Below are 19,642 nucleotides of genomic sequence, written 5' to 3' on the forward strand. Positions count from 1 at the left end.
GTCATCGTTGTCCCTGGGGCTTTTGTCAGTGCCTCCAGCCCACGCGGTCCCTGTCTCACTCTGTCGTGCAGGTCAGATGTGCGAGATTGACATCAACGAGTGCGTGAAGAGCCCCTGCCGCAACGGGGCCATATGCCAGAACACCAACGGGAGCTACCACTGCGCCTGCAGGACCGGCTTCACCGGCCGCAACTGCGACACTGACATTGACGACTGCAAGCCCAGTAAGAGCAGGGGCCATGCCGGGGGCTGTTCTCAGCCTAGTCCCGAGCCGTTGGCTTCTCTGCCCCTCCTGTGGCCGGGATCCTCCTCCCTGTGCACGGGCGAGCCCCATATGCTGCTTGGCCTGGGCCATGCTGCAGGCTGTGCCTCAGGATATTCTGGGCGTCCACGGGCTCTGTCCCATCCCTCCGTGTGGCCGGGGGGCGTGTGCGGGGATGGTGCTGCAGGGCAGCCCCCGGGCAGCGCTGCTGTGCTGGGGCCGGACTGTTGCATCCTCACATGCCCGTCTCTCCTCTCCAGATCCATGCCACAATGGTGGCTCCTGCTCCGATGGCATCGGCACGTTCTTCTGCGAGTGCCTGGCTGGTTTCCGTGGGCCCAAGTGCGAGGAGGATATCAATGAGTGTGCCAGCAACCCCTGCAAGAACGGCGCCAACTGCACCGACTGCGTCAACAGTTACACCTGCACCTGCCCCTCTGGCTTCAGTGGCATCCACTGCGAGAACAACACGCCTGACTGCACAGAGAGGTACAGCCTGGCGCAGCTCCTGCTGCGGGCACAGCCTTTGTCAGGGCTTTGTCAGGGCTGGAGCAAGGGGCTGAGCTCCCTGCACTGCCCTGTAGCCCTGGGCCAGTTTGTGGGGGCTTTGGCGTCCACGACCAGCTGCGACTCACTGGGATGTGATGTCTGTGTTCCCAGCTCCTGCTTCAACAGTGGGACCTGCGTGGATGGCATCAATACCTTCACCTGCATCTGTCCACCCGGCTTCACAGGCAGCTACTGCGAGCATGACATTAACGAGTGCGACTCCAAGCCGTGCCTGAACGGGGGCATGTGCCAGGACAGCTACGGGGCGTACAAGTGCACTTGTCCCCAGGGATACACCGGGCTCAACTGCCAGGTAGAGGAGCCTTGGGCTGTCCATCCCAGTGTCCGGCCATGCATGCTGGCTGTGAGGATTTGGAGGGGTCACTGCAGTCTCCAATCCTGCAGAAGCCCTGCTGGGTCCTGACCTCCAATCTCTTGCTCTGTTCCCCCCAGAACCTGGTGCGTTGGTGCGACTCCTCTCCCTGCAAAAATGGAGGCAAGTGCTGGCAGACCAACAACCTGTACCGCTGCGAGTGCAACAGCGGATGGACAGGGCTCTACTGCGATGTCCCCAGTGTCTCCTGCGAGGTGGCTGCTAAGCAGCAAGGTAAGTCCCTGCCATGTGTACAGCCTCACAGGGCCAGGGTGGGGTCCCCAGGTGCCCCCCATGCTGGGCTCTGAGCAGGGACACGCTCAGTTCTCTTGGTGGGATATTTGGCACAATAAGAGCAATCTCAAGTTCTGCTGTAATATGCAGCCCCCAGGCTGCAGTCCTTGCTGTGGTCCCCGGTGGGATGCCTGGTGGCCAGGACGTGGCCCTGCGGTGCGTGGGTGTCACCAAGATCCCTGCATCTCACTCTACTCTCCCCGGCAGGTATCGACGTAGCACATCTCTGCAGGAATTCGGGGCTCTGTGTGGACACTGGCAACACTCACTTCTGCCGCTGCCAGGCCGGCTACACTGGCAGCTACTGCGAGGAGCAGGTGGACGAGTGCTCCCCCAACCCCTGCCAGAACGGAGCCACCTGCACGGACTACCTGGGAGGCTACTCCTGTGAGGTGGGTGCCGCGGGGGGCAGAGATGCACAGGGATAAAGCACCAGTTACTGCCTTTCCACTGCCTAAGGAGCTGCCCCAGCTTCAGGCCAGCTCGGTTCCCCTTTACCATGTTGAAGGCTGGGGTGCTGGCTGTGCTTCTGCAGCCGCGTGGGAATTGAGTGAGCATCTCTGATAGTTCCTCTGTTCCCTCCTTGTAGTGTGTGGCTGGTTATCATGGAGTTAACTGCTCAGAGGAAATCAATGAGTGCTTGTCCCACCCATGCCAGAATGGAGGAACCTGCATCGATCTCATCAATACCTACAAATGCTCCTGCCCCAGAGGAACTCAAGGTAAATTAATTCCCCAGGCTGGGGCATTAGTGGGTTGAGTGTAGATATCCTTGGTATTTGCTCATTAGCTGCTCAGGCTAGCAGAAGCAAATGCAACAGTAGAGGTTTGTGTTTGCCTGCGAGCTTAGCCATCAAGGCCACGCACCCTTGGACGTGAGCTGCGCGGTGTTGCGTGCCTCCTGCCAGAGCGGTGGCTCAGACTGCCATTGAGTTGGTCAGGCTCAGCCCCTTCGCAGGGAAGGTTCACACAAGGGACCACCAGGCACCCCGATACTGTTTGATGAGCTGTGTGGGTTGTTCCCCCATTTCTCTAGGGGTACACTGTGAGATCAATGTGGATGACTGCAGCCCTTTCTTTGATCCTGTCACCCTGGGCCCCAAGTGCTTTAACAATGGCAAGTGCACGGATCGGGTAGGTGGCTACAGCTGCATCTGCCCCCCTGGCTTTGTAGGGGAGCGCTGCGAGGGAGACGTCAACGAGTGCCTGTCCAACCCCTGCGATGCCCGCGGCACCCAGAACTGCGTGCAGCGGGTCAATGACTACAAATGCGAGTGCCGACCTGGCTATGCAGGTGAGCACCGTGTCCCCCCCGCTCCCATTGCCCAGCCCTGCAGCCCCCAGCAACCCCGCACATCTCTGACACTTTCCTCTGCTCCTCACGTGCTCCTCTCCCTCGGCAGGCCGTCGCTGTGACACTGTGGTGGACGGCTGTAAAGGCAAACCCTGCAGGAACGGTGGAACGTGCGCGGTTGCCAGCAACACTGGCCGTGGCTTCATCTGCAAATGCCCCCCGGTAGGTACCTGCTCCTCTCCGGCTCTGAGCGTGGGGTGTTGCACAGGCTCTGCAGCTCAGCCCCTTGCACAGAGGGGCAGTCAAGGGGCCGGTTTAGCCCCTGAGGCTTCCCCGGCTGGCGTAGCCAGGGGTGAGCATGGAGGGAAAGATGCTTTGCTGTGGGTGCTTGCTGGAGGGAGGTGTAGCCATACGTGCCTACCCTCCTCACTTGCAAGGAGACCGGGTTAGGGTCAGGGAGGAGGAGGTGGCTCAGTCCTGCAGGTGCGACGCACAGCTCTGTAGGACAGACTCTCCCTGGTTGACCTTTATTTGCACCATGTAAAGGTGGAGCAGGCAGCTATAGAGAAGAGCTCCCTTCAGTTTGAGCGGGATACTTTAATGGGGTTTACATTCTAGACTATTCTTGCCCATCACTCATTTCAGAGGACACGCTACAGTGTGCCCTGATTCACTGGGCTTGTGCTGAGTTTCCCACAACACACACCTGTTAGGCTGCTCATAGAACAGCGTTGGTGATTCTGACTCCCTCCTTGCCATCACCTCCCCAGGGATTCGTGGGTGCCACCTGCGAGAACGACTCCCGCACCTGTGGGAACCTGCACTGCCTGAATGGTGGCACCTGCATCTCCATCCACAAGAGCTCCAAGTGCATGTGTACACCGGCCTTCACGGGTCCCGAGTGCCAGTACCCGGCCAGCAGCCCCTGCACATCCAACCCCTGCTACAACGGGGGCACCTGCGAGTTCTTCAGCGATGCCTCCCCCTACTACCAGTGCCACTGCCCTGCTAACTTCAACGGCCTCAACTGCCACATCCTCGACTTCGATTTCCAAGGTGGGATCGGGCAGGATATCATCCCACCCAAAATTGAGGAGAAGTGTGAGATTGCAGTTTGTGCGGGGTATGCCGGCAACAAGATCTGCGATGGGAAATGCAATAACCATGCCTGCGGCTGGGATGGGGGTGACTGCTCCCTCAATTTCAACGACCCCTGGAAGAACTGCTCCCAGTCGCTGCAGTGCTGGAAGTACTTCAACGATGGCAAGTGCGACTCTCAGTGCAATAACGCGGGCTGCCTGTACGATGGATTTGACTGCCAGAAATATGAAGGGCAGTGCAAGTAAGTGACTTGCTCATTGACCCTCTTGTTTTAAAGCCGTGGCCTCTGTGCAGATCATCTGGGGGTATTTCCTGGTGGCATCTGCTAAAACTCAGAAGTGCAGATGTGTTGTTCACTCTCTACATTCTGTTCTGCTGCCTGTGGGGCTGCAGCTCAAGCAACTGCACTTCCCTGTGGTCTTACTGAGTTTATATGCACTTGGAAGCTCTCTGGGTTTGGCTCATTCCAGATGGCTTCCCGGTCCTTGCCTGTTTCACACCGCAGAAGTGAATTCTCCAACTCACAGTAGTAACACAGTGTGTTTCGGTGTAGGGAGACCCCAGATGGAAGAGCAGCCAGAAAACATGATGACGTTAACATCCAGGCATTTACCTAACATTGTCTTTGGCAACATCAGGAACTTAATCCCAGATTCCTGGACAAACTCCGGTCGGAGTAACTATGCTGTCTCCCCATGTCTTCTCTGAGTGACAGTAATTTGTCCCTTTTTCTGGCATCTAAATTGCAACTTATAATTTAACAGCTGCTATCTTTTACCTGCAGAGGTGAATGCCTCACAGCACTGCATGAAACAGTTGCCTTCTGTGTAAACTGGCTTAGTCTCTATCAGGATGAAGACTATTTATACAAACGAGAGGTCCTTGTGGACCGCTGCTTATTTTCTCAGCAGATAGGTAATATGCGCAGTACCTGGCCTAATTCATTCTTCTGCCTTTCTTTTTCTCCTGCCCAGCCCTCTCTATGATCAGTACTGCAAAGATCACTTCTCAGATGGTCACTGTGACCAGGGCTGTAATAATTTTGAGTGTGAATGGGATGGTCTGGACTGTGCAAACAACATGCCAGAGAAGCTTGCGGATGGCACGCTGGTGGTGGTGGTCCTGATCACTCCTGACAACCTGAAGAACAACTCTTTCAACTTCCTGCGGGAGCTGAGCCGTGTGCTGCACACCAACGTGGTCTTCAAGAAGGACCCCAAGGGAGAGTATATGATCTTTCCATACTACGGCAATGAGGAGGAGCTGAAAAAACATTACATCAAGAGGTCAACAGAGGACTGGTCAGATATGTCTAGTGCTGTCATCAACAAAGTGAAGAGCAGCCTCTACTCCAGGGCTGGCAGAAGGCAGAAGAGAGAGCTCGATCAGATGGACATCAGAGGGTAAGGGGGACCAATGGGTTCCTTTTTCACTGAGCAGCATTTGTTTTCTGTGTTGATAATAGTAACATGCTATAAAGGGAAGGATGTAGGCCAGATAATTGTATTTAGACGTTGCTTTCTGTGTGAACAGAAACCGGATTTTGCTCTCATGTGGGAAAAGCGAGTGATCGCTCAGGAATCCCTGATACAATGCTGCGCCGACTCTCACGATTGAAGGAGTCCTGTGTATTGTTGGGAGCCGGGGCTGGGCTGGGTGGGACCTGGAAGCAGAGGTTGGCCTGACCGACTGTCTGACTTCAGGAAGTCATTAAGTTAAGCCTCAGTTTCTCCCTGGGAAATGCTTTCTAGAGCTTTGTTGTAAAACTCAATTACTGCAAACTGCATTTGGAGATCTTTGGTGTAAACAAATAGATCTAACCTTCTCCCTCTCTGTGGGCTCAATCAAAAGCCACCGAAAGCAAAGGAGTTAGAGCAGCGAAACTGATGTGAAAAGATCTGAAGGCTCCCAAACAGCATTATTTAAGATACTGTGGTGTCTGGGTAATTTTAAAACACTGTGAAGCAGAGACTCCCTTCCATTCCTGTAGATAAGGAGTTAGATTTCACAGTATTCATTGAAGCAAATCCAATAGACCATGAGTGTGAGCTTCAGGGCGTGGGCCACAGGGAAGCGAGGAGATGGGTCCCCACCTTCTAATTCCCACTGACGGGAGGTTAAGGAGGGAAGGGAGACAGGGGTCGTCTGTCTTCTCGGTGTGGTCATTGCTCCGTGTTTCTCATTGACTCTTCTCTTGCACAGATCCATCGTCTACTTGGAAATTGATAACCGCCAGTGCATCCAGTCATCTTCCCAGTGCTTCCAGAGTGCAACCGATGTGGCGGCATTCCTGGGAGCCTTGGCCTCCCTTGGCAACCTGAACATACCCTACAAAATAGAAGCCGTTAAAAGTAAGTATGGCCGGACAGCTGGGGAGGAGAGACGGCCAAAACTTTCCAGCCTTATGCATGTTTAGTTATTTGAAGCTGGCTGCATTTGAGCACAGTCTGGTTTTAATAACCTTGCATCTTTTTTGTGTGTGTCTTTAAGTCTGTTCTTAAAAAAATTTCAAAAACAGTTTATTATTTTTGCTTATTCCAGGTTTATTTCAAAATCATTATCACTATAAAAGTTATTAGGAAAAAAAAATAAGGAAAAGAAAAAGAAAACCCAACCAGCTCCAATCAATCAGTGACATGCAAGGAGTTGAAGTTTGTATCTTGAAAATCCCCCCTAAATCCTTTTGTCTTAACAGCTCAATGCAAGCGCAATGATTTGAAGTTCGCTAATCCTTTTCCTTAAAGGAGAAAAAAGTGAAGCTGTCTCCTGGTGCAGGCTGGCTTGTGCAGCCGAGAATTTGCCGATAGTTTGCAATTCTGATTAATAGCGTATAAAATGACCTTATTTTGGGGGGGCTGATTTAGATCAGACTTAGGTACCTCTATTAACTAATTTTCCTTCATTTCCACTCTGTCACTGGTTTGCTATACAGCTTAATGTCTCAGCATCTCTTTGTGCCCCACTGTTTTGTAGGTGAAACAGCTGAGCCCACGAAGAACTCGCAGCTGTATCCTATGTACGTGGTGGTGCCTTTGGTCTTGCTTGCTTTCATCGGAGTGGGAGTACTGGTGTCTCGTAAGCGGCGCAGGGAGCATGGGCAGCTTTGGTTCCCAGAAGGCTTCAAAGTGACAGAGTCGAGCAAGAAGAAGCGACGAGAACCACTTGGGGAGGATTCTGTTGGACTGAAGTGAGTAATTTGCTTCCTAACCCGTTAAACACTGTGCAGTGGGGCTGCTCGGGGCTCTTCTGAAAGAACCCATCAGAGTTTTGTTCTTTAGTACATCAGATTGGCGGAGTGGGGAGGAGGGAAACCCGGTTTCTTAAAGTTCTGCATGGGGAGGACAGTGTTCCCATCTGGAGGAGGTTTTTAAATGCTTTGTGGTCCCTTTGCACTCGGTAAAAAATGAAAGGCAACCTGAGGGGAACCTCCTGGAAATGCCGTGGTGATTCTTCTTTCAGTTTGTGCATGTAGATAAACGCAGTCCATCACAGACTAGTTCCTGCAGAGGAGTTAATTTTTTCCCTATGGTTTTATTTTTAAAGACCACTCAAAAATGCTTCTGACGGCACACTGATGGATGACAACCAAAATGAGTGGGGTGATGAGGAGACCTTGGACACCAAGAAGTTTAGGGTAAGCTCACTGCCATCTTCCCTTTCTGTGCTGCAAGTAGTCGCTCGCTGGGTTTTGTCGTGGAAGGAGCAGAGCGCTGCGGAAAGCAGCAGAGCGGAGGGACCCTCGGGGGGCCAGCCTGCGCTGTGCATCGCTGCTGCCGGCTCCTTTGCAAGCCTGCGTGTGACCAGCGCACCTCTGAGACCTGCAGAGCTTCCCATGCTAGAGCTCAGCCCCCTCCTCTCACCCTGACTTGTTTGCTCTCCTCGGTGCTCACTTCCCGCTGTCGTTCCTCAGTTCGAGGAGCAGGCGATGCTGCCTGACACGGACGACCAGACGGACCACAGGCAGTGGACCCAGCAGCACCTGGATGCTGCTGACCTGCGCATATCCTCCATGGCACCTACTCCACCGCAGGGGGAAATCGATGCAGACTGTATGGATGTCAACGTCAGAGGTCCTGGTAAGGTGGACTCCGTTCACTTTTGTGCTGCTCGTCAGTTAATCTAAAACCCTCCCTTAGCCCTTGCAGATGAGCAGTCCCAGACAGCCCTACCTGTCCATTTCTAGTACGAGTGGCTGCTAGCCATTCTGCATCACATGGTTGCTGTTGTGTGCGATTTGGAGATGGACCCTGTCGTATTTTGCTATCTATGAGATCTCTTTTGTTTAATCACTGAGATGGAAATTAGAGAATACAGAAGTACCTATTAAATCATCCAGTTTCTCTCTGTGCTACTCCTGGCTTCCTCTCCTCCCACCAAACCGCACATTTCACAACCTTCTTTTCAGGTTTTTAACTATATTAATAGCTAATAGGCTTTTAAGTTATTACAACATTTGGTCTTCTCCACTTCTGTGAAATTGTCCTCTGAAATAATAAAATTATTTAAGGCTGCTCTGTACCGTACTCAAGTTTGCTTTGAGCAACCTTCCTTATAAATTGCACTTAATATGTTAGTGTGCAAGCTAGCAGATGGAATAGGAAAAGCAGTGAGTGGTGAGATACCACTAAGGAATTTCAGATCCATATCAGAGGAAGGATATTCGTGTTTGATGTTAAGAACCAGTCAGGAACTTAGTCTTGATGCACCCACGAGAATATGCATTTATCGCAGACAGAGCATCTTGCTGAGCTGCCTGCATTACAGAAGGGTAAAAAGCCTTTTTTCACCAAGTTCCCCTGTGCTTTTCAGATGGCTTCACCCCCCTCATGATCGCCTCATGCAGTGGAGGAGGGCTGGAGACCGGCAATAGCGAAGAGGAAGACGATGCTCCCGCTGTCATTTCGGATTTCATCTACCAAGGCGCCAGCTTACACAACCAGACTGACCGCACCGGCGAGACAGCGCTTCACCTGGCTGCCCGGTACTCCCGCTCGGACGCTGCCAAGCGCCTGCTGGAAGCTAGTGCCGATGCAAACATCCAAGATAACATGGGCAGGACGCCCCTCCACGCCGCCGTCTCTGCCGATGCCCAGGGAGTCTTCCAGGTAATTGATCCTTCTGCCACCAGTCTCGGGGCTTTCTGGGGAAAGTACTGGTGCTACATGTTTAGTCACGTAGGCATGAGACATGACTGAGCTTATCGCAGGGTCTCCGGCTTGCCCTGGCAAGCTGTGGGGTGGAAGTCTTGAAAATTGAAGGCTGTGTTGTCTCAGGGCAGGGCACAGCAAAGCAGCAACCCCGAAGCTGCCCTTGGATGTGCACCTCTGGCCTGGGATGGGGGACTGGAGGGACAGAAAGGGGGCTGCAGGTCCTGACCTGGTGTACCTGCAGGGTCTGCTCTCTGCCCCTCCTAACGGTTGTGTTTCCTGCGCTTTGACCCTTGTGGCAGATCCTGATTAGGAACAGGGCAACCGATCTTGACGCCCGAATGCACGACGGGACCACTCCTCTGATCTTGGCCGCTCGCTTGGCTGTGGAGGGCATGCTGGACGATCTCATCAACTGCCATGCAGATGTCAACGCTGTGGATGATCTAGGTACTGCAGGCAACTAAAACACGGGCTCCCTCAGAAGTAGAAGGAAAGGGCTGCTTGCTGTTCCTCTTACCACTCACTAATGCATGTCGTATGTCGTGGTCTTCCTCCGTAGGCAAGTCGGCACTGCACTGGGCAGCTGCTGTGAATAACGTTGAAGCCGCAGTCGTCCTCCTGAAGAATGGTGCCAATAAGGACATGCAGAACAATAAGGTAGGGGTCTCCAGGGCTGACAGAGGCAAGGAAAGAACAATCCGGGGAGCCTGTTAAAGGGTAATTTTTGCCTAAAATAAAACACTGGCACTGAGACGCTAATTTGATTGTTCCACTGTGAATGAAGCTGTTGGATTTAGCTCAAAAAAGCGTTGTGGGATTTGGTTCTATGGGTGATGTTGAGGGGCCGTGCAGTGCTTGGTGAGCAGTATGGTGCAGTGTCAGTGAGGCCATCTCCTCACACGTTCCGGGTCACTCGTAGGGTTCCGGGTCTCCTATGCGTATAAGGATGTGGCTCAGCAGGGTAGGAACAAGCAGCATCAAAGCCTCACCAGAGGAGAGACGATTCCTGTCTCTGCCACCCAACAGCATGGTGTTGGGCATGGAGTTCAGGAGAGTGTTAGCCAGGAGAATCCGTGAACTTAAGCCTAACCATCTTTGTTGGGTTTCTAGGAGGAGACCCCACTCTTCCTCGCAGCCAGAGAAGGGAGCTATGAAACCGCCAAGGTCTTGCTGGACCATTTTGCAAACCGCGACATCACGGACCACATGGACCGTCTCCCACGGGACATCGCCCAGGAGCGGATGCACCACGACATCGTGAGGCTGCTGGACGAGTACAATCTGGTTCGGAGCCCACCGCTGCACAACGGCCCGTTGGGGGCACCCACGCTGTCCCCACCACTCTGCTCTCCCAGCGGCTACATCGGCAACCTGAAACCTGCTGTCCAGGGCAAGAAGGCCAGGAAGCCGAGTACCAAGGGCCTGAGCTGCAACGGCAAGGATGCCAAAGATCTCAAAGCTAGGAGGAAAAAATCACAAGATGGAAAAGGATGTCTGCTTGACAACTCCAGTGTGTTGTCTCCGGTGGATTCCCTGGAGTCACCCCATGGGTACCTGTCAGATGTTGCCTCTCCTCCGCTGATGACCTCTCCATTTCAGCAGTCCCCTTCCATGCCTCTGAATCATCTGCCAGGCATGCCTGACGCCCACATGAGCATCAATCACCTCAACATGGCAGGGAAGCAGGATATGGCCATGGGAAACTCCAGCAGGATGGCCTTCGATTCGGTGCCACCACGTCTCTCTCACCTCCCCGTCTCCAGCCCCAGCACAGTGATGAGCAACACCCCGATGAATTTCTCCGTGGGTGGAGCGGCCGGTCTGAACGGGCAGTGTGACTGGCTCACCAGGCTGCAGAACGGCATGGTCCAGAATCAGTACAACCCGATGAGAGGCAACATGCAACCAGGGGCGCATCAGCAGACGCAGAACCTTCAACACGGCATGATGACCTCCCTGCACAACGGCTTGCCCACCACAAGCTTGTCGCAGATGATGAGCTACCAGGCCATGCCCAACACCCGGCTGGCTTCCCAGCCTCATCTGATGCAGAGCCAGCAGCTACAGCAGATGCAGCAGCAACAGCTCCAGCAGCAGAACATGCAGCCGCAGCAGCAGCCGCAGCAACCCCAGCAGCAGCCGCCGCAGCAGCCGCCGCAGCAGCATCACAACCCCAGCTCCAACGCGAGCGGCCACATCGGCCAAAATTTCCTTGGTACCGAGCTGAGCCAGCCCGACATGCAGCCGGCAAGCAGCAGTACCATGGCAGTCCACACGATCCTGCCTCAAGATTCCCAGATGCTGCCCACGTCTCTGCCATCCTCCCTCGCCCAGCCCATGACCACCACGCAGTTTCTAACTCCACCTTCCCAGCACAGTTATTCCTCCCCCTTGGACAACACCCCCAGCCACCAGCTCCAGGTGCCTGACCACCCTTTCCTAACGCCGTCTCCGGAGTCACCGGACCAGTGGTCCAGCTCGTCTCCTCACTCCAACGTGTCCGACTGGTCCGAGGGCATTTCCAGCCCTCCCACGAGTATGCAGTCACAGATGGGACACATCCCCGAAGCCTTCAAGTAAAAGACGGTGTTTCAGAGACGCTGGTGCTCAGTGGGAGTTAGAAGGTTGAGGGAGATCTTTTTTAAAGGGACATTGGGTGCTTTTATTAAAGGATCCTTTTTAAATATGTTTTTATTAAAAAAATAAAAAGACAAATTAATTCCTTTTTTTTAGTATTTATTTATGTACTTTTTATTTTACATGAAAACACTGCCTTTTTATTTATATGTTCTATTGTTAAGAACTCAATGTGGGACACCAGTTATGTTTCAAGGAATCAAAAAATTAGGTTTTTATAGGACATTCTCTTTTGTTTGGGGGGGATTCGTCCTGTCTGATTTGAGAGGAAATGTCTATGTAAAGTTATAAGCAGCAATTTGTGATTCTGAAATGCCATTAATTTATTTTTTTCTCTTTCAACTCAGAAAGAGGTGAGAAAGAAAATGGGAAGAAAAATTGACTAAAAATACCACTCCTTGGGGGGGGGGGGGAAGTATGGACAGGTTTTTAAAATGTACTTTAAAATGTTTCCTTTGCTATTATATCTGAGAGGACATTTTATGGTACCAGTTATGAATCTTTGTTTAAATTTCAGTATTATATAGTTGCACATTTGCCTTGATAATAGAAATTTTTGTTCTCTCTTGTTTTTATATATATAAAAATATATCTATTTAAATGATTTTTATGGTTTAAAAAAAATCAGGATTATAGACCTGTAAGAACAGGTTCTAAGCTAAAAAAAAAACAACTACAAAACATGAATACTGTCCCCCACCAAAAAGAATTATATTTGCCAAACTTTTAAGAGAGCAAGCCCATAACTATGGAGTATATACCAAACCCATAACTGTGGAGTTTATACACAAAAGAGACTTAATTTTACTTTGAATTTATCTTTACTGTTTTTTGTTTTCATGTTTGCATTTGAGTAACTGTTGAAGAAATAAATGCCAATATAAACTTGTAAACCACATCCTTATTTTAAGGATGGCCTGCCTATTTTAAAGAAGGCGTGTCTATTAATGCAGACAACCTGAGTGAGATTACAAAGCATTATAACACTGCCACCACCAAGTGCTCGCCCGTCTCCAGCTCCTCTGGCAGCGCCTTTGCTGGGTGCTCAGTGGAAGGCACTGCCGGGTGTGGTGGGATGCTGGACTGGCTGAACAGGAGGGCGAAGGACAGCACAGCTGAGTCCGTGCTGTGAAACGTTAACATTTTGTTCTGTTGGTCTGGAGTGATGCATCTTTTTTTATATTGATGTACACTCTTTCTGTGTATCATGTAAAATATAGTATAAGCCTGTGGCAGATTTAATGTTTGTAAATATGTTTTTTTTTAAGAAAAGGTGGATTTTGTTTCAAAAATCTAAATGAGCAAGTCTTAAATATATCATAAATATATCACCTTATAGAGGTGTTGGAATATCACTCACTCAGATGCAAAGGCAAGCAGACACCCTAAGCCTAGATACGTGTATGGGACAGGCAAATAGAGAACAGCTAAGAAAACCTAAGAAAAGGGTTTCTTTTCCTCGTTTCTTTTTATTAGAACACCAAATAAAATGGATATTTCTTAAGGCACAGCACCTTGCTGAGCACTCATCTTAGTTAACATTTCAGACCATTGTTCTTGTGACATGCTTAATATGAGTGATAAAAACATCACGTGGTGTTGAATCTTCCTATGTTTTATAAACTAGAGTGTAGATTAAGAAAAGATATCTTCTGTAATAAAGTTATCTACATGCAAAGTTGTAGTTTGCAAAAATGATGTATTTTTTTTGGTTAACTGATTTGCAATAAATGATGCTTCTGGGCATCTAGATTTTACTAAAACTGGAACTTAGTGTTTTTGTTACGGCTTGGTTGAAATCTGGGTTTGATACCCGCTGTCTTTCAGTACTGCAGGGCTGCCTCTCGGCGCAAAGTGCCGGCACGTTCCTAACGCCTTGTTCGCCGTGTTAAAGCTCAGAGCAGGGCTTTGGACAACGGAACTTTCTCCTTAACTTGTGCAAAACTCTCACCGACTTGAGACGTCTGGTTTGAGCAAGGCAGGAGGGGCTCTGCCCAGGTGGCCCTTGACCTGTGCCGTGGATGCTCTGATGTCCTCTCAGGCCTCTGCCGTTCGGTCGGGACCTAAAAGGGGAAACACTGAAAAGTTGTTTTAAAGAACGTCACTCGCCTGTTCAAAGTACAGTATTCTGTCACTTTAAAACTTTGCTTTCTGATCAGTTTTTTAGGAGCATTCTCTGGCTGATGAGGCGGCCGAGGGTAGAAAATGGCCACGTGCTTTTCATTACATAGTGCCTATGGAAACAGAGCCCTCCATGAGTGGTGTTAAGAGTTATGCAGAGTGCTTCCTACTTCGCACACAGCGCTGAGCATATGGCTGGGCTCTCAGATGTGGTGGCTCGCACAGATAGGAGCTGGGAAACCATCCGACGACGACAACGAGGGCCAGCAGCACCCAAGGGAAAGTTTCGCTGATGCCAGCCTGGGCACAAACACTGCGCAGGAACCTTTGCGGTCCTTGCTGCACTCAAAATTTTTATGGTAATTTAATTTAATGCTTTCTCTTCCCCACAGGGACTCTATAGTCCAAATGCAGCTGCAAAGTCCCCAAATAACTGGATATAAATAGTCGAGCCGTGGACCTCCTCCCAAATCAGATAAGCCTGGTAACTCCTGGAATGCTGGTATTTTCCACTCCGCGGCCGGGGAGGGAGTGGGCATGTGTGTACATGTAGCCGGCATCCAGCCCCAGACAGATGCGGGGCTGCCAGACATTTGCTGTACACCTGGTCAGAAGCTGGTGCTGCAGCAGTGGCATTTTATGTGCCACCCAGCAGCAGTGAAACGCAGCGCCTTCAGAGGTCAGGGAGGCGATGTGCCAGTGTGTGCTCCCTGCAAACTCTGTGGAAAGGGGTGTTTTAGCTGAGAACAGATCCCTCTTCACACTGCAAAATGTGGTTCACCAGTGAGGATCTCATTACCCCAAGGGACACCCTGGAGATGGGCTTCCTGAGACGTGCTCTTCCCCCCAGTTGTGTCTCGCTGCATCCCATCTGGGATACGCTAGATGAAGTGTGTCTGCCTTCACCGCGATTCGCACATGTGCTGTCCATGAATCACATCTGGGAACATCCGGCCGTGTTCCCACACAGCCCATCCTTCCAGGCTTCTCCCACACGTACACGTCCCAGCGCTCGTGCCCGTGGCTGGCTGCAAGCACGGCACGCCTCCGTGCTGCCAGTGAGACTGGGAGGTGCTCATGCCAACCTGAGGCGTTAGTATGACTGTCTCCTATCTGGTGGAGTGTGCAACGCTCCGGTCACTCGTGGTCAAGGCAGGAATTTGGCCTGGAACAGATTTAAAAAAAAAAGGCGTTACGAGGATGTGCAAAACAACATGACATCGCAAGAGGCAATGAAACACATGTGGCTCAGCTAAGATGTGAGGGGCTGCAAAGCACGGCATTTTCCATGAGGATGGGTCAGAGGGACAGAACGAAGAAAGAGCGGGCTAAATAGCAGGGAAAGAGGCAAACCAAAGAAGTCTGAATAGATACAAATAAATGGGCTACAGGGTAATTCAAACTAGAAGTCAGAAAAGGTTTTCTAAGCAGTAGAGAAGTAAGGACACAGTTTAATTTTTAAGCCTTTAGCCCCCGAGGACTCTTAGATTTATGAAGACGTCTGGTGACCCACAAACTCCTGCCAGTCCCTCATTCCTGCTTTCCTGAGTGGGTCACAGATCCCCAGCTGGGATCCAGATAAATAAGAAATGGCCCCAGTTGCAAACCCTCCCTCTGCGCTTAGGACTTTCCCAGCAACTCTCTATCCAGAAGGATTTGCCTTCCCGCAATCCCCTCCCACCAACACACGTTGTTAACCTCAAGCTCATCGTTACTTCACATAGGTAAAGATGCTGGGAGCTGAATTTCAAGCTCTCGTGTCAACAGAAGATGCAGAGGAACGACTGGGTCATGGCAAGCAGAGTTGTTTTAAGCATTCCAGGTGAAGAAGGCTGAGAAGCCCTAAAATTACATCCCATGCCAAGGGAAGGGTTCAGAAGTGTTTGTGTAAAACAAAATTAACACGGAGCTATTCTGATGGCAAGTATGTTGATGCTATGAGGAATGGGTGCATCTGAACGATTTGTTTACATGCTGGAGGGCTTGGGTTTTTTTAATTCTTTGTTTTCATTATTCCTGCTCAATTAGATGGGACATTTAGAAATTGCTACTCTGTACTGCTTTTACCTCCAGGCTATTGGTGTTTGCTCAGAAAGTTGCTAACAGCTGCTTGAACCCTGGTTGCCGAATTCTTACTGCAGCTAAAATCACCCCCTTAAGAATGTACAAAAGGAGCCAAATTCAGCTAAGGTGTAGCCTCTCTCGAATTACACACGGGTTAATGTGTGGGGTGGTTTGAATAATCACAGCAACTAAATGAGTAAATAAATAAAGCTCAGCTTGTCCAAGTTGGTTAACCTGATAGAGAACGCCGATACTCATAAGAAAAACTCTCCTTTAGCCATTTTCCCTGTTTCTAAACTCGGAGAATGATCCTTTTAATAGCTAGCTCCTGGGGCAGGGCTGTGTTTCTGGTTGCCTGCAACCTGAAAGCGGAATAAATTATCAGACTTTAATAGGAAAAGGCTGGTATCTTTTGTGTTGTACCTCAAGTAAGCCGATGAAGCAGGAGAGAAGGACGAAGGCTGCCCTCTTCCCACCAGCAAGCCTTTTTATTTGTAATGGGTCACTCTCAAGTCCTGAACTGGCAGCATTTGCTGAGTACAGCAAATCAGTTAGAAGGCTTCAGGGTAAAAAGGGATCGAATGTCTTAATGTGACAATTCTTTAGACTCGCCTACTCATCAGGAGAACAGCAAAGGTGAGAGCCCATCATTAGCGTTTGCATTGTGTACGTATGTGTCTAGGAGCGCAAGAGGGTTAGATATGTAATGCAAATATAGGTACAGGTGTAAGCTGTTGAAGGTATTTACAGAATACATATGTATTTTTAAAAAGCCAACCAGGCTAATGAAAAATCGTGTTTCCTCAGACTACACCTGTTGGGGGAAGTATCAAGGAAGGACCAGGGCTTTGTCTGCAAGTCATGCTTGCATAGGGGATGTATTTGACATGCTGGTTTATTAAGAACGTTCCTACAGAGGAGGGAGGTGAAAGACACTTTAAAAATCACGGCACTGCCTCTGGTTCCCACACCAGCATCAAAGTGCTGATTCCCCTGCTTGGACTGGGCTTTGAGGATATTACCCTGCTTTAATGATCAAGCGTGCAGAAACCGCTCTTGTGCTGATAATGTCCCTTGATTAAGACGTTTGTTTAGGTCGTTTGTATTTTCCCCTCCAAGGCTTTTTGTTGGGTGCAGAGTGTGACGATACGGGCACAGTGGCCGCTGCCTGTAAAGGAGACGCGTTTGAACAGGGACTTCCCCCCCTTAAAAGCTTTGTGTTTGCATGAAATAGACCCTAGATGCAGAGCTAGGACGCAGAGCGGAGTGGATTAAAATCTTTAGACTTGTACGTAACTGATATCATGCTACACCCTTGTCTAAAAAATAAGCCAAGCAAACATATGCTTCTCTGGGAAAGCGCTTTTATAAGGCTTTCAGTTAACGCATCCCAGGGAGGGCTGTGTGCAGCAGGGCTGAACCCAGGCACCCGCTACGCTGCAGCTTTGGGACACTTGTCTGCCCGCCTTCCAAGGGCTTGCACGATTAGCGGGGTTTTTGCACGATTAAACCCCCCGGACCTGCGGGACAGGGACCTCGCGTTGCAGCAAGCAGCGGTTTCTTACATTTGCCTCTTCCTCAAGACAAAACACCCCCGTTTGTCTCGTTCTTAGCTTTAGGGACCCCGGGCAGCCCCCTGCCCCCCCGGTGCCCCCCCGCCCCTCTCCCACCCCGACAGGCGCGGCTCAGGCCGCGGCCGGGCCCGGGCCCGGCGGTCCTCTGTCCCGCCCTGGCGGCCGCCTTCGCCACTGCACCGGCCCCGGTGAGCCCGAGGCCCCGGGAGCCCCCGGTGGGCGCTGGGCCGGGCCGGGTCCCGCTGGGCGCGGCGGCCGCCTCAGGGGACCGGCACCCCCGGGGCCGCGCCCCGCCGAACCGCGGCCCATGGCGGGCGGGGCCCGGCAGCGCGGCTCGCCTCGGGGAGGAGAGGGGTCCCCTCGGGGAGGAGAGGGGTCCCCTCGGCACACCCGCGGCCCCGCCGGGCGGACAGACGGCCGTGTCACACCGGCCCAGGGACGCGCGGGGACCCGCCGTGCCCCGGCCGGGACTCGAACCGGCGACTCCCGAGCCATAGACTCACAGAATCATGGAGGTTGGAAAAGACCTCTAAGGCCATCACGTCCACCCGCCACCCCAACACCCCCAGGGCTCCTAAACCATGTCCCCAGGTGTCACGCCTGCACGTTTTTTGAACACCCCCAGGGATGGTGACTCCCCCACCTCTCTGGGCAGCCTGTGCCAGGGCCTGACTACTCGTGCCGTACAGACATTTTTCCTAATCTCCAATCAAAACTTCCCCTGACACAGCTTGAGGCCATTTCCTCTCATTCTATTGTCACTGAAACTGGGAATAAAACTTCTTAATACCAATGTAGCATTAAGAAGTAGGCATTCTTTGTTATGGTGCCAGATGCATGGGGGATAATTCCTCCTGGCGTGTGCCCTGCAAGTTGCGATAGACAAAGCTTATATTGCTCAGTTATATACATATGCATTAGATTTCCTGGAACTAATTCTAATACTTGCATCTTAATTACCCGTGCATTTTAAGCCCTTTAGGAACCCCTGAAGAGGTATCAGGTGGTCCCTGATGGTCCCTAGTGGTCTGTTGAAGGGATGTTTTTTGTGTCCTTTCCATGAACTCTGAATCCTTCTTCCACATATGGTCAAGAGTTGGCCCATCAGGTAATCTCATCACAGTGTGTTGCAAGGTGTGCTGGTTTCAACTGGTGTTCTGACTCTTATCTAGATGGAGATGTCCTTAGTTCCTTTTGCCTCAGTTTCACTGGCGCCTGCTGCTAGGTTGTTTGCATCCCTCCAGGATGTTCCCGATCACACTTGCAAAGATTATGTCCTTGAACGAATTCTTGTCAGAGGCCCCTTACAACACTATCGCTAGTGACTTGGGAGCAGAGACCAACCCCCCCCTCACTCCAGCCCCTCTCAGGCAGCTGCAGAGAGCGAGAAGGGCTCCCCTCAGCCCCCTCTTCTCCAGGCTAAACCCCCCCAGCTCCCTCAGCCGCCCCCCAGCACACTTGTGCTCCAGACCCTGCCCCAGCCCTGCTGCCCTTCTCTGGACACGCTCCAGCCCCTCAAGGGCCTTCTTGTCCCGAGGGGCCCAAACCTGAGCCCAGCATTCGAGGCGGGGCCTCCCCAGGGCCGAGCACAGGGGCCCCATCCCTGCCCGGCTCCTGCTGGCCACACCAGAGCTGACACAAGCCCGGGGGCTGGTGGCCTCCTTGGCCACCTGGGCACTGCTGGCTCATGCCCAGCCGGCTGTCAGCCAGCACCCCCAGGGCCTTCTCCGCCGGGCACTTCCCAGCCCCTCTGCCCCAGGCCTGGAGCGTTGCCTGGGGTCGGTGTGACCCAAGGGCAGGACCCGGCACTGGGCCTTGTTACACCCCAGCCCATCAGTCCAGCCTGTCCAGGTCCCTCTGCAGAGCCTTCCTGCCCTCCAGCAGATCGATCGATCCTGCCCAATTTAGTGTCATCTGCAAACTCACTGAGGGCGCACTCAATCCCCTCATCCAGATCATTGATAAAGCCATTAAACAAGCCCGGCCCCAACCCCGAGCCCTGGGGAACCTGCTCGTGACGGGGCGCCCACTGGGTTCAGCTCCGCTCACAACTCGGGGGTCGCCCGCACTGCGCCTGCGCCACGGCGCTGCGCCGCGGTCGCTGCCGAAGCCACTTCCGCCCTTAATGATTGGGGTGTTTTTTCCCCTCCGACACTTCTGCCTTTCCCCTTTTCCCTTTAAGGGAAGGCGGAAGGGCGGGGGGAGCCGGCCGGCAGAAAAACA

The 19,642-nt window shown here is 51.9% G+C and overlaps 1 protein-coding gene and 1 long non-coding RNA gene across 3 annotated transcripts in view; one reads left to right on the plus strand and one right to left on the minus strand.

Annotated features, from left to right (window-relative positions):
* The window catches only part of NOTCH1 (notch receptor 1), a 43,445-nt gene extending 31,370 nt beyond the window's left edge, over positions 1–12,075 (plus strand). Inside the window, exons 17-34 of one of the 2 annotated variants that reach the window (XM_075112328.1) lie at positions 72–224; positions 523–751; positions 923–1,124; positions 1,265–1,418; positions 1,686–1,870; positions 2,068–2,200; positions 2,515–2,772; positions 2,882–2,994; positions 3,543–4,114; positions 4,848–5,276; positions 6,076–6,224; positions 6,847–7,060; positions 7,417–7,507; positions 7,784–7,949; positions 8,683–8,978; positions 9,323–9,470; positions 9,583–9,680; positions 10,134–12,075. In XM_075112328.1, coding sequence (XP_074968429.1) covers positions 72–224; positions 523–751; positions 923–1,124; positions 1,265–1,418; positions 1,686–1,870; positions 2,068–2,200; positions 2,515–2,772; positions 2,882–2,994; positions 3,543–4,114; positions 4,848–5,276; positions 6,076–6,224; positions 6,847–7,060; positions 7,417–7,507; positions 7,784–7,949; positions 8,683–8,978; positions 9,323–9,470; positions 9,583–9,680; positions 10,134–11,603 — 5,060 coding nt within the window. In that variant the 3' untranslated portion in view covers positions 11,604–12,075. The remainder of the gene's footprint in view (positions 1–71; positions 225–522; positions 752–922; positions 1,125–1,264; positions 1,419–1,685; positions 1,871–2,067; positions 2,201–2,514; positions 2,773–2,881; positions 2,995–3,542; positions 4,115–4,847; positions 5,277–6,075; positions 6,225–6,846; positions 7,061–7,416; positions 7,508–7,783; positions 7,950–8,682; positions 8,979–9,322; positions 9,471–9,582; positions 9,681–10,133) is intronic. The other variant, XM_075112329.1, reaches the window with a different exon arrangement.
* Positions 12,076–13,584: 1,509 nt separating this feature from the next.
* LOC142065769 (uncharacterized) lies at positions 13,585–19,556 on the minus strand. The gene is made up of 3 exons (XR_012663521.1): positions 19,428–19,556; positions 14,867–14,946; positions 13,585–13,723 (listed from the first exon to the last, which is right to left on the minus strand). It is a non-coding gene; the product is annotated as an uncharacterized LOC142065769 (long non-coding RNA).
* Between the last annotated feature and the right edge of the window lie 86 nt (positions 19,557–19,642).

The sequence above is a fragment of the Phalacrocorax aristotelis genome, chromosome 17, assembly GCF_949628215.1.
Source record: "Phalacrocorax aristotelis chromosome 17, bGulAri2.1, whole genome shotgun sequence".
NCBI lineage: Eukaryota > Metazoa > Chordata > Aves > Suliformes > Phalacrocoracidae > Phalacrocorax > Phalacrocorax aristotelis.